The 11769-nt window shown below is 33.4% G+C and overlaps 2 protein-coding genes across 4 annotated transcripts; both read right to left on the bottom strand.

Moving 5' to 3' along the window:
* Nucleotides 1–3178: 3178 nt before the first annotated feature.
* On the bottom strand, nucleotides 3179–5785 carry LOC18042016 (cation/H(+) antiporter 1). Its single transcript, XM_006432209.1, has 3 exons — nucleotides 5633–5785; nucleotides 4522–5511; nucleotides 3179–4402 (listed from the first exon to the last, which is right to left on the bottom strand). The coding sequence occupies exons 1-3, from the start codon at nucleotides 5783–5785 to the stop codon at nucleotides 3179–3181; spliced, it is 2367 nt and encodes a 788-aa protein (XP_006432272.1).
* A 1457-nt stretch (nucleotides 5786–7242) lies between these two features.
* On the bottom strand, nucleotides 7243–11234 carry LOC18042406 (tubby-like F-box protein 8). Of its 3 annotated transcripts, none has more exons than XM_006432205.2 (7): nucleotides 11076–11234; nucleotides 10923–10967; nucleotides 10535–10584; nucleotides 9904–10340; nucleotides 9707–9794; nucleotides 8653–8785; nucleotides 7243–8057 (listed from the first exon to the last, which is right to left on the bottom strand). In XM_006432205.2, exons 4-7 carry the CDS (start codon nucleotides 10249–10251, stop codon nucleotides 7349–7351), a joined length of 1278 nt encoding a protein of 425 aa, XP_006432268.1. In that variant the 5' UTR covers nucleotides 10252–10340; nucleotides 10535–10584; nucleotides 10923–10967; nucleotides 11076–11234; the 3' UTR covers nucleotides 7243–7348. The 3 variants fall into 3 exon arrangements, with proteins under 3 accessions (XP_006432268.1, XP_024040007.1, XP_006432269.1); XM_024184239.1 differs by having other exon boundaries at nucleotides 10535–10581; XM_006432206.2 differs by lacking the exon at nucleotides 10535–10584.
* Between the last annotated feature and the right edge of the window lie 535 nt (nucleotides 11235–11769).

The following is an 11769-nucleotide window of genomic DNA, read 5'->3' as shown; positions in this document are numbered from 1 at the left end:
CTTTAGCTTCCCTATAACTCCCACTATCTCACAAGGAATTATGATCCATAATTTTTCATTAATTTCATGGAGTGATTATGTAACTATAAAAGAAGAGTTCATATTTTTGTTTTGTACACACACAATTGGAATAAATAAAATCACTTTATAATATATTCTCTCATTTTATTCTTTATCTTGCATTGCTTCTTTATTTGTATTGCTGGCTAATAGTTTTTTTTTTTATTTTTTATAAGGCTACCTCATCTTAAAAAAATATCAATTCATATTTTTTATCAGTTTCATCAAGTGTAAAGTAAAAAAAAAGGATAATACTAATTTTTTTTTCAAAGTCGCGTGAAGCGCGATTTTATTTTCTAGTGTATATATATGCACTCTTTTAATTAATTGAAGGGACGCACTTGAAATTTTAGAATGATTTATTCATCAGTGGCGTTCATCAATATCATTGATAAGATAATATAATTAATTCATTTAAATTTTATAGAGAATTACTCACTACTCAATTAATGATACGTTATTTGAAATGAAATTTAAGATTTTTATCTTTGATCTTTAATCTTTGTTTATTCGTATTCCTTCGATCAAAACAGGAGTCCAATATGAATTGGTCACTTCATATTAGCAAACACAATTTATCAGTTACAGGATTCATGAACTTTAATTGAACAACAATTAAATAACTTTGGATATCCAATCCTTTCAAAGACAAAAAAAAATAGCACTTAATGTTCAAACGATTATAATCGTTCTCAATTACCAGAGAAGTACTCCATAATTATAAGATTATAAATGGTTGGTTCGAAAGAAAATGGATCTTATGCTTTGGCAAACTATATTTTGCCAAACATTTGAGCTTGCCGTTACTCCAAAGATACAAGGGGAAAAAAAAATTTTACTTTTTCGCTGTAAAGCATGATTTCTAGTGTAACTGAAGCCCCACCTAATCTGCACATTGTATCAAAAAAATGATAGACAAAATTATTAAGCTCATACAATAACAAATGAAAGTAACAAAGTACGAAACTGATTAGCAGTTACAAAGGCGCGTTCAACATTCTTAGGCTGCGTTTGCTTTTTAGATTGAAGTGAGAATCCTAAGGAGTGGGAATCCTAAGATTGAGAGTGTGGAGTGGGAGTGGGAGTAGGTTATTTACTTGCACTAGAATGGAAGCATGAAATGGAGATTAGAATCCAATTTATGTGTTTACTTTGTCTTGAATTGTGAGTAAATAGTTTCAAATTACAATTTTATCCTTATGTAAAGAATTATAGTTTTTAATTACAAAGTTCATAAAAAATATATTTAATGAACAAACATTTATTTTATTATATTTGTAAATTTATAATAATTATTAATATTCTTAATTATGAACATCACAATTTTTTTAATTTTAATTATATAAATTAAAAATTGTTGATAAGGGCAATATAAATGAAATATTTTTACTATTAACATAGTATGAAATTAATATTTTCTTAGAATAAACTATTTATTAGTATTAATTATTAATATTAAATAAATATAATACTATTATTTTTAAATAAATATAATAATATTATATTTTCAAATAAAGATTGTATATAGTAATATGATTAATTCTCTATTAATATAATAATATTATTTTTAAGTAAATTAAACTTAGAATCAAACCCAATTATTATTTAGTTAAATATAATAATATTATTTAAATATTTATTAAATATAGTTATAGTAAATTTAATAAAAAGAAGGGTAAATATAAAATGAAACATTATTTTATTTTATATAATTATATTAAATTTATTAATATAATATTATTTAGTACAAAATTAATATTTTCTTAGAATAAACTATTTATTATTATTAATTATTAATATTAAATAAATATAGTACTGTTATTTTTAAAATAAATATAATAATATTATATTATTAAATAAAGATAGCATATATTTATTAATTCTCTATTAATATAATATTATTATTTTTAAGTAATTTTAACTTATAATCAATGTAAATTATTATTTAGTTAAATATAATAATATTATTTAAATAAATATAATTATAAATTATTTTATTTTATTAAATTAAATTAAAAAAAAAAGGTAGAAAAGGGAGAGGTGGGAGTGGATTCCCACTCCCACTCCCCACTCCAAAAATAAGTGGGGCCCACAGAGTGGGATTCCTAATCCTTTTCTATTTTGTTGAAGTAAACACCAGAGTGGGAGAAATTCACACTTCTCACTCACACTCCAAAAAATAAACACTGCCTTACAGTATCATGATGAATAAAATACTTTATGCTTTAAAAAAAATAGCATTACCCATTCTTAATATCTTAATTTTGGATGATTAAAGCATAAAGTAGCTATGTAAGTAGTATCATTCTTTACATTTAAGTGCTAGCAAAAACATGCTTCTAGCTTTATGTTTGGTTATAATGCAAAAATATCTCCATTAATTGAAGTAAGGGGACAGTAAATTGCTTGACTTTAGAAAGAAACTTCCCCTGCTCTATTTTTTCTCAACTTTTCCAGAGATGGAGGGCTTAAGAGATTTATAAGTGATCTTGATTTGACTTGATTCTTAATTATTTTAATGACAAGCTTCTCTTATCTTTGAGCAACTTAACAACACTTGTCTTTTTGTGTTCATACTTCATATTAAGAGATACTTGGACATGAATCCTTTATCCTGGTCCTTGGGTCTAAGGAGGAGGTGCGTGCAACCTCTTCTTGTAATAGAAGATGCGGCGTCCTCATTTATCAGGTTGGAGGAGAAGGCGTTCCCATCCTCCTCTTTTGATGTAGGATGCGGCGTCCTCTTTCATTAGAGTGGACGAGGGGGTGTCCTGTCTCCATTCTTTCATCGGAGTGGCAGAGAAGGTGTCTCTATCCTTCTTGTTTGGTGGAGAATGCAGCGTCCTCATTTCTGTCTTGAGAGATTAAATTAATCAATTTCTTCCTAGACTTTGTTGTGTTCATTTATTTGGGTTTTTGTTGACTCCATTTTAATTTTGGTCCAACAGAACCTATTTTCAGAGCAAATCTCGCCAATATTGAGGAAGAAGAAAACTAGTAAAAGACTAAAAAAAGCCTTGAGAACAACTTTTTTAATTTTGAAATAACTTGATTGATTAGTTTTAACCCCAAACCGGAAAAAAAAAAAAAGAATTTATAGCAGCAGCTAATTAACTAATTAATCATCAGTAAAGCTTTTACTACTGGTATGCCTATGTTGTTGAATAACCAAAACCGAACTCTTGATATCAAAATCCATAGAAGCCAAGAGATCTCCAACAACACCGAGCTCAGGACACTCCTCCCAATCACTCATTCCAGTTGTTAAAGGTGAGCAACCTCTCCTTCCTTTTCCTACAATAAACAATGAATACATATCCCCAATGTCCCTTAGAGCCTGCAATGTTTCTGCTCCATCTCTCAAATTCTTTTCTACGTAACCAATTTGACCTGATGACACATAACGCTTGTAAAATTCATCCATATACACGTCATCCCTCTTGTTTTCTGGATTTCGTCTAGCTATTGACATGAACACTTCATTGCCTAAGTTAAAATGTGGTGATGCTGTTGATGATGATACATTAACATCCTCCTCTCCAAATTCACTTGGAAGGAACCGAATCACTGTCAAGTTTAGATGATGATGCATTGCTAGTCTTTTGCTGCAAGCTATTGCCTCGCGGTCATCAGGCCCCCCAAAAAACAATGTTGCGACACTTTGCAATGAGTCTGGTGCCAGCAGCCTTTGAAATTCTAAGCAACCTCTATCAACAAGGATCCCTACTGAGCATGGTGCATGCCTGATTATCTTCTGGTTTGTGGACCTCATTTCGTCTTTACCTTTCTCCATTTTCCCATCAATGCGTTGGTGTTTGTGAAACGGAAGGAAAATGAGTGAAACTCGCAAATCCTCAGCCTGACTACACACATCTTCATACATGGTTGGGAAAGAGGAAACAGCTTTGATCTGTCGAACAAAAATCTTTGTTTCGGATGAGAAAATGTCGACAGCCTCATTGATTTCCATCACATCATTTCCACCATATTCATCCTCATCACTGAATTGATCCCCATCTTGTAGCTGATGGTACATCAAGTTCTTTTTCTTGCGTCTTTTGGGGAGCTCAACAAGATGCATCAAATAAGGAGTAATGGCAGCACCTTGCTTGCCACGCAAGGCAGAGCAGAGACCAAGTTGTCCAGAAGCATTTCGAGGCTTATACACGCAGCAAATCATTCGAAGTTCACTCTCTGGATCAAGACATTCAATTGAAGTTCGATTGTGAGTTAATTGTACTTCTTGTTTCCTCATTATGAAGGACACCACTGGCCCTGCCATCAATGTGTTCAGAACTATTACTGACAGTAGCAATCTCCGAATATCTTCACCCCACCATTTCTGCGATAACGATTAAAGAAAAATTAAACCTGAAATCAGCATAACAAAAGATTGTGTAAATGTATAAAATTTATTTTTTATTCATTTTTCTTTTAAATGTTTTAAAGTTTTAAGGTTACCTCTGAATTGGGAGATGCATCAACAACAACAAGATCAGCGTGGCCTTTCAAATTGAGAATGAAAGCCAGGATGACTGCTTCAATATTCAATGGAATCTTTAAATAATAGCAAGCAAGTAGTGTCCCCAGAATTTTGCCAGCAATGCTCAAAGAGACCATAACCAAAGCAACAATTACATTATCAATTGTAGATAAAGAACTTATGTTGAATTGGAAGCCTGTGAAGCCAAAGTAACTTGGAAGCACAAAATTGTGAACAGCATAAGTAAGCTTATGTAGTAATGTTCGAGTTGTTTTGCCTTCTCTTGGAAACATCATACCAACAAGAAAACAATGAACTGTAGAGTAAAGACCACTGGATTCAATAATCATTGAAACAGAGATAAGTAAAACCAAAATGAGCAAAACCTGAGAGTTGTTGATGAATTTTTGGTTTCGGCTTTTGGTGTTAAACCAAATCACCAGATAACAATTCACCAAGATAAGTGAAGCAGTGAGAAAGATTGACAGTAACAAAGTTTTGAACATTCCATCTTCAGTGAATGCAACGACTAAAGAGAAAAGCAATGAACAAGACATCTCATTGATCAAAGAAGAAGACATGGCCAATCTTCCAACGTCTGAAGTATCTAACTTCAAATCAGCAGCTAATCGAATTACGACAGGAGAGGCAGAGTTAGCAATGAGAATGATGGTAACAATAGCAAAAGCGATCTTGTTATACGAGATTGTTAATTCTCGAATGATAAACCAAGATATAGCTGCTCCGAAAATGCCACATGCCATAAAACCTCCATATGCAACGGTGGTGACTAAATGCAAATTGCGCTTCATAAATGGGACATCAAACTCAAGACCAAGCAAGAACATGAAAAATATTCGTGCAAAAAATGCATAGAATCTGTAGTACTCTGCTGAATTAGGCTTAATGAAAAATCTTTCAATCACATAGATGCGACATAGCAATGTAGGACCAAGAACCAGCCCCGCCTGTTAAAGGCCAAAAAAAAAAAATTACGTACATAAATTAACAGCTCCAGCAAACTAGCTAACAATACATTAATATGTAAATTATTATTTTTGGTACTTAAGATGTGGGCAATGTACATACCAGCACTTGTGCAACGGGTCCAGGTTGTCCCAAAGGCTTGAAAATGAGATGGAAAAGGTGGGAGACGACAAGGATCCCACATACCTGTAAACATGTGGAGACCACAGGGTTAACTGGGTCTTCTTGGCACATTATATTTGCTGTTGCATCCATACTTTTTTTTTATAATTTTTTTGGGATAAAGACGAAGGATTAAGAGCAACGAAATGGACTCATCAGCAATAACTTCTCAAATTTTGAAGCAAATTAATGATCATGGAAGTCTCTGGCATTATAATTAACAAAATGAAATTCAAACCTAAAGGCAAGAGCAAGAGATAGGGAGAGAGAAACACACACACAACCCATGTCTTCTCCCTTCTGTCCCCTTGAATTTTTCACTTCTTTTTTCTTTTTTGGGTCCTATTTTGTGTGGTTCTCTTCATCTGAAAATCCTATAACTTTTCTTTTCAAAATTTCTTTCTTTCTTTCTTATACAAACTAAATCAACCAACCAACGAACTCACCTGCCATTACTTATTTCCTTCCGCTATTTTTAGGCTTGTAAGACGTCTATTCGCCCACATTTTATAGAGTAATAATCTATTGGTATTCACCTTATGGTATGCAATATTTTTATATTTTAAGGTACGTATATTCTCGTTCATATTTATATATATTAGGAATTGTTTGGTTAATTCATATTTTCAGTACTATTCATAAAAAGTCATAAAATTATGTCAAATGTCGAGGTAATCATTATATAATAGGTATATATAGATCATTTTCATGTTTTGTTAATCTATATTTTCAAGATTAAAAGAGTTACAAAATTGTATCATGTGTCCATGTGCTCAACCATATGGTGGGTACCAGTGCTCACTAGAATCTAAATTATTTTCATGTCCGGTTAACTCAAACTTTCAATACCTGAACTATAATGTAAGTATATCAATTCAGAGACAAAAAGATGCGCAAGCAAGTCTATTCAACCGAGATACCAATACAAATACCGCCGGGATAAGCCAATGGGTTACCAAAGGGCCAAAGCAATCTAATAAAGAGATGCCGTTCTTTTGTGCTCCAGTATGTCACTAGATCATTTTCATGTCTCGTTAATCCATATTTTTAACACTATTAAAAGAGCCACAAAATTGTATCATGTGTCCACGTGCTCAATCATACGGTGAGCACTAGTGCTCCCTAGAATCTAAATTATTTTCATGTCCGGTTAATTCATCACGCATATTTAACATCCTTTTTAATTTATTATAGTAAATTAAAATCAATTTTGGGTAACGTAGTCAAAGAGCATAGATGTTGAGAAAGAATGTGTGACATTTTCTGAAACTGTATAGATCCTCTACCTGTACATTTGGGAAAATCTTTGGAGTCTGGCGGTTCTTCACTCCAAACAGAATTAACTTGTCTTCCGCAATGGCATTTGCTCTACATCAGTGGAGGCGAAAAGCATCAGCTGGAATACACCTTCAAATAAATTGTTATTCATAATATGACTGACAAATAAAGATAATGTCTCAAAGGTAACAATATGATTCAAGTTTACAATTATATAATTCCTGCCGCTAGAGTTACAATTGAGATTTTACAATAAATGAATAACATTAACAGCAATTCCCTATCCTGCACTGAACGTATAGGAAACAAATTACAAAGAAAAATGGGGAAAAGAGATGTCGCAGTCCACCAGCCTTTTGACATCTATCATTTATTGTTCTATTCACAGGCCAGTTTGGTGTCAAAGCTGCTCAAGCAAATAGCAAACGCCTGAAATGCAGAGAGTGGATAACGATAGTCCATAGTAAACATATCTTTCCCAACCTTGCCAAACTGGAGAATGATCTTATCATGTTCAGGTGGCGCTGGTTGAGAGGGAGTGGGTGCACCGGCAGCTGGTTGTGTCGCTGCAATCAACTGAAAATTCTTAACAGATGCGACAGTCACCCGCCCCCGAAAATTGAGACACCAACACTGTAATTGTTCATGCCATCTTGGGGGCTTGTTTTTTAGGATCAAGGGTCTCACTTTGCCATCCTCATCATCCTCTCTAAGCGCACCAATTTCAGAAAATCGTGCGCTGCTGAAGTCAACAGAGTGATCCAGTGATTTTGAGAAGGAGATGCTCCGGAATGAGTCCTCAAGAGAGCGGGGAAGAAGCTCTGGCTGGCCAGGAACAGAGCCACCTACATCAATTGATGAGGCTGGGATTGAGTGCATGATGCAGTGCATCCTTCTGGGGCCTCGTGTGCCAAGCACATTGAGTTCATAAGCTATTTGGGCTATATTATAGCTGCCACTTGGGACTTTTGGGGAGACTTTTTTGGAATAAAATCTACGGCTTGTACATCCCGAAGGGGTAATATTAGCAGAGGTATGTGGTGGCTGTGTGTCATATATTATAAATTTTGTCCCAAGGAAATTTGACCTGCAGCATGAAAACATGAATTCATAAATGTAATACATTTATGAAAACCAGTTTATAGGAATTTATGTATTTGCATTAAGAACTTGCAGATAAAAATTGTTTGTTTAAAAAAAAAATTCTCTCATCACATAGGATAAAAAGAGCCCCAAAGAAGAAAGAAGCACAATTTAAGTTAAAGGTAAATGGCATTCAATGACAAAATATAATCTATTGAGTCTATTACTAATAAGGATGCCGAGCTCCTCATTCACCCAAAATTCTCTTTTATTTGTAATTTTTAATAGAAAAAACATGAATTATGAAAGTTACTCCAATGAAGGAGCAGATGGCTTCATGTCAAGTAAAATTATGTCAAAGGAGGATATACCAAGTCCACTAAATTAGTTGGACGAACAAAGTACCTCTAAAATAAAGGACATGGCTCTTAGAAGTACAGAATCTTCTTGTAATTAATTTATGAGTGGATATTTAATCATATCTTGAAGCCAAAATCCAAATAAACTAAAACAAAATGTGTATTGCCAGCCCATTGCACTGAGCCTCCCAGTGAGAGAAGAAAGAAAACAGGTTCCAAAGTTTCATTTTATATTCTTACCTCAACTTTCCGATATAAGTGCTGCTTGATCTTGAAATGTTGTCAGCATCCATGGAGATTACATACTCTGTACAAGTAGTTCGACGGGTCCTTTTCGCGGACAGAAGGAATTTTCCATTTTCAACTAGTAAAGCTGCAAAAAGAAAACAAAAAATGATAAACACAGTGACATAGAAGGCAAGGACTTCAAATCATGTCTAATAAATGTGCATGGCCTGTTCCAAACCAGGAGAACAATAAAGTTTACCAGCATGAAGTTTCAAAAAGTATATTAGAACTTGAGTTAAAGTACACGTCAAATAATAAGGCATCAGTATTAATGCACTAAGAGCAAGAGTACTTTAAAAAGAGAAATCAAGAAATAGTACGGAATATAAATTTTTTGCTAACAAACAGAAGTCCCTAGCCATGTAGGTAACTTCTTTTAACGATTGACCCACAACTGCCCTAACACCTCTTGAAACAAGATTCATAAGCTAACTTGAGAGCAACTCATCCACTACCAGATCAACATCATCCCTAAGAAGTGGTACAACAAAATTTTATTCCATAGCCGTGATGCAAAAATCAACCACAAGGGAAACCAATGAAAGGCATTTGAAATGATATATATCCAGCATATAACAGAATAATGTTCAGTAATTTGTATCCAGCACCTCAGAAAGCAGGCATTTGAAATTAAATCGTGATCTGCGCACACATAAGTTCCAAGTATAGGAAAAAAAAAAGCATTAGAGAAAGAACCATATGAAACATAGTTTAACTAAGCTTATTTTGATTCTTCACTTTTTCTCTACTTCTCAACGTATTTTAACTTATGCAATTCACCACAGACTAGGCTCACTAGCCAAACCCTATCCATCTTACAGAAGACAGTCTAACATTTGCATAAGTCCCAGGCCAAAAAACACAAAGCTATAAAATGCAACTATTCTTCTTGCTAAATACATGCAACACCAAATCGTAGAAAACTAATCAACAACCTTATCCAGATGACAAACAAGGAGAAAGTGAAATCAACATTATTTTAACAAACTAGAAGGAATCTGCTCACCAGGGCTAAGACACAAAAAAAGGTGATATGTTAAATTAGATTTATCCCTCTTAATGAAACATTGAATGGTTCCATCACGTGCCCCAGGCTGAAAAATAAAAGCCAAAAGGAATTAGTAATAATTCTCTTCAAGATCATAAGAGTTGAAAAGTACATTTAAGAACTACCAGCCTTTGAGAAAATGAGACAAATACTACCTGCTTCAAGGACACTGGGAAAGTAAGCTTCCCACAGAACTCTGGACTTCTAACAATTTCTTTGCACATAGCCCTCCAAGAACGGCAAACAGCAGCACACGCAACAACATGTTTTCGAGCGGGCCAAGAACTCTCACTCTCCTCCAACCTCTTGATTACATCACAAAGTAGCTCTGGTGGGAGACTAGCCCAACAACTATTTTGAATTACAATATTCTGGTCATGCAAATCGTTTGACGAACCATGGGATTTCCCTCCATGATGGCCAGTCAATCTAAAATCGAAACTTCTTCTAGATAAACTCCCGAAACTATCTCTTACATCACGTACTATGCTACGGAATGACATCTTATAAATTATTCAGAAGCAGCAGCACAAGTATATCACCCTTTTGAAGACTTCCGATAAATTATATTCTACAAGTCATGTATTTATGGCTGAACACAATAAGAAAAGCAAGCAACTCAGTCCCCACCAGAAATCCGACTAACAAAGAACTAAAGGTAGAATAAAAAACCAAAAAGGCACCAAAAGATATAAATTAAAAATGAAAAGAAAAGAAAAGCAGTACAAAGCATGGACTTCTAAGTCCAAAGGTTTTCTGAATAGGCAAATTTTAATAACAACAAACCTTTTCTCTGATAGACTCAATAAATCATCCTTTTTAGGTCCTCAGCCCTGCTTTAACCGAAAAGCAATCTCAGTTCTACTTCTAATAAACTAAACAATTACCATAAGAGCCTCATTAGTCTAATATGATGGTATATTTCATTATATAGCTTGGGAAAACAGTAACTTTAAACTTTTGAAAAAAAATTAAAGTAACCCACATAAAAAAAAAATCAAGAACAAGCATTTTTCTTAGCAGAAATTAGTGATCAATTTTGAAAAAAAAAATTCACACTAGTACTGTTCATATATTTCAGTGAATTTCTATTTAAACCAGATTAAACACATGACCATGAAGGAAAAAAAATTAAAAATTTAAACATGAGAATACCAAGCATGAGATCACTAACCTGTTAAATAAAGCTGGTCAAAGACTCCAAGCACCACCAAAAGATCTGCAACCCAGGAAATAAAAATGCAAAAATATTTAAAACAATAATAAATAAGAGCAAAAAAAAATAAAGCAGAAAACAAATCAAAGAAGAGATCTGCTTCTGCTTCACCTCAATATCTGCAAAGTCAAGTCAGAAACAGAACATAGCTGGTAACATAACATAAACTAACACCCTCTTCTTTCTAGTTCTTGTTGGTCTTCGGCTAGGGGGTTTAACTTCTTGGCTTTTGTCTCTTTTTCCTTTTTTTTTTTTTTGTTTAGTTTATAATCCGGACTCCAAACAACATTTAAATTCGGTCCAATTTGATTATACCAAAAGGTTTTTTCATTTAAAAAATTAAAATTAAAATTAAAAAAAGGAAAAAAAAAGTGACGTGGTGGAATTTGTATAATGTTTTGTATGGTTGTTTGTTTGTCCCCACTACAACAGCCATATGGTACGCAGTTTCTCGGTTTTGACTTTTTCCTTTTGTTATTTCTCTCCCTTTCTCTTTTTGAGGCTTCTCTCTTCTTTTATTTCTTTTTCTTTTCCTTTTTCTTCTTTCTCTTTCCTTTTTGTTTATGACAAAGCTCAAACTAAGTATTTTTAGCTCTTACGAACTCTCTTCTTTTAATAATCAAAACTTGCTCAATGATTTATTGTTATATAAAAAGAAATAATAAAACATAATCTTTACTAAAGAAGGAGCCATTTTCATTGTCATAAACCCAGCTGTTAAAATTATGTCTGCCCATCTAAGATTCAATGGATCTTGTTACTATCTATTACGGTCAAAATTAATGAAGCAAATTTAATGAAACAA

Source organism: Citrus clementina, unplaced genomic scaffold (assembly GCF_000493195.1).
Source record: "Citrus clementina cultivar Clemenules unplaced genomic scaffold, Citrus_clementina_v1.0 scaffold_5, whole genome shotgun sequence".
NCBI lineage: Eukaryota > Viridiplantae > Streptophyta > Magnoliopsida > Sapindales > Rutaceae > Citrus > Citrus x clementina.
The sequence above is the reverse complement of the archived record's forward strand: the minus strand, read 5'-3'. Positions and strand labels throughout refer to the sequence as shown.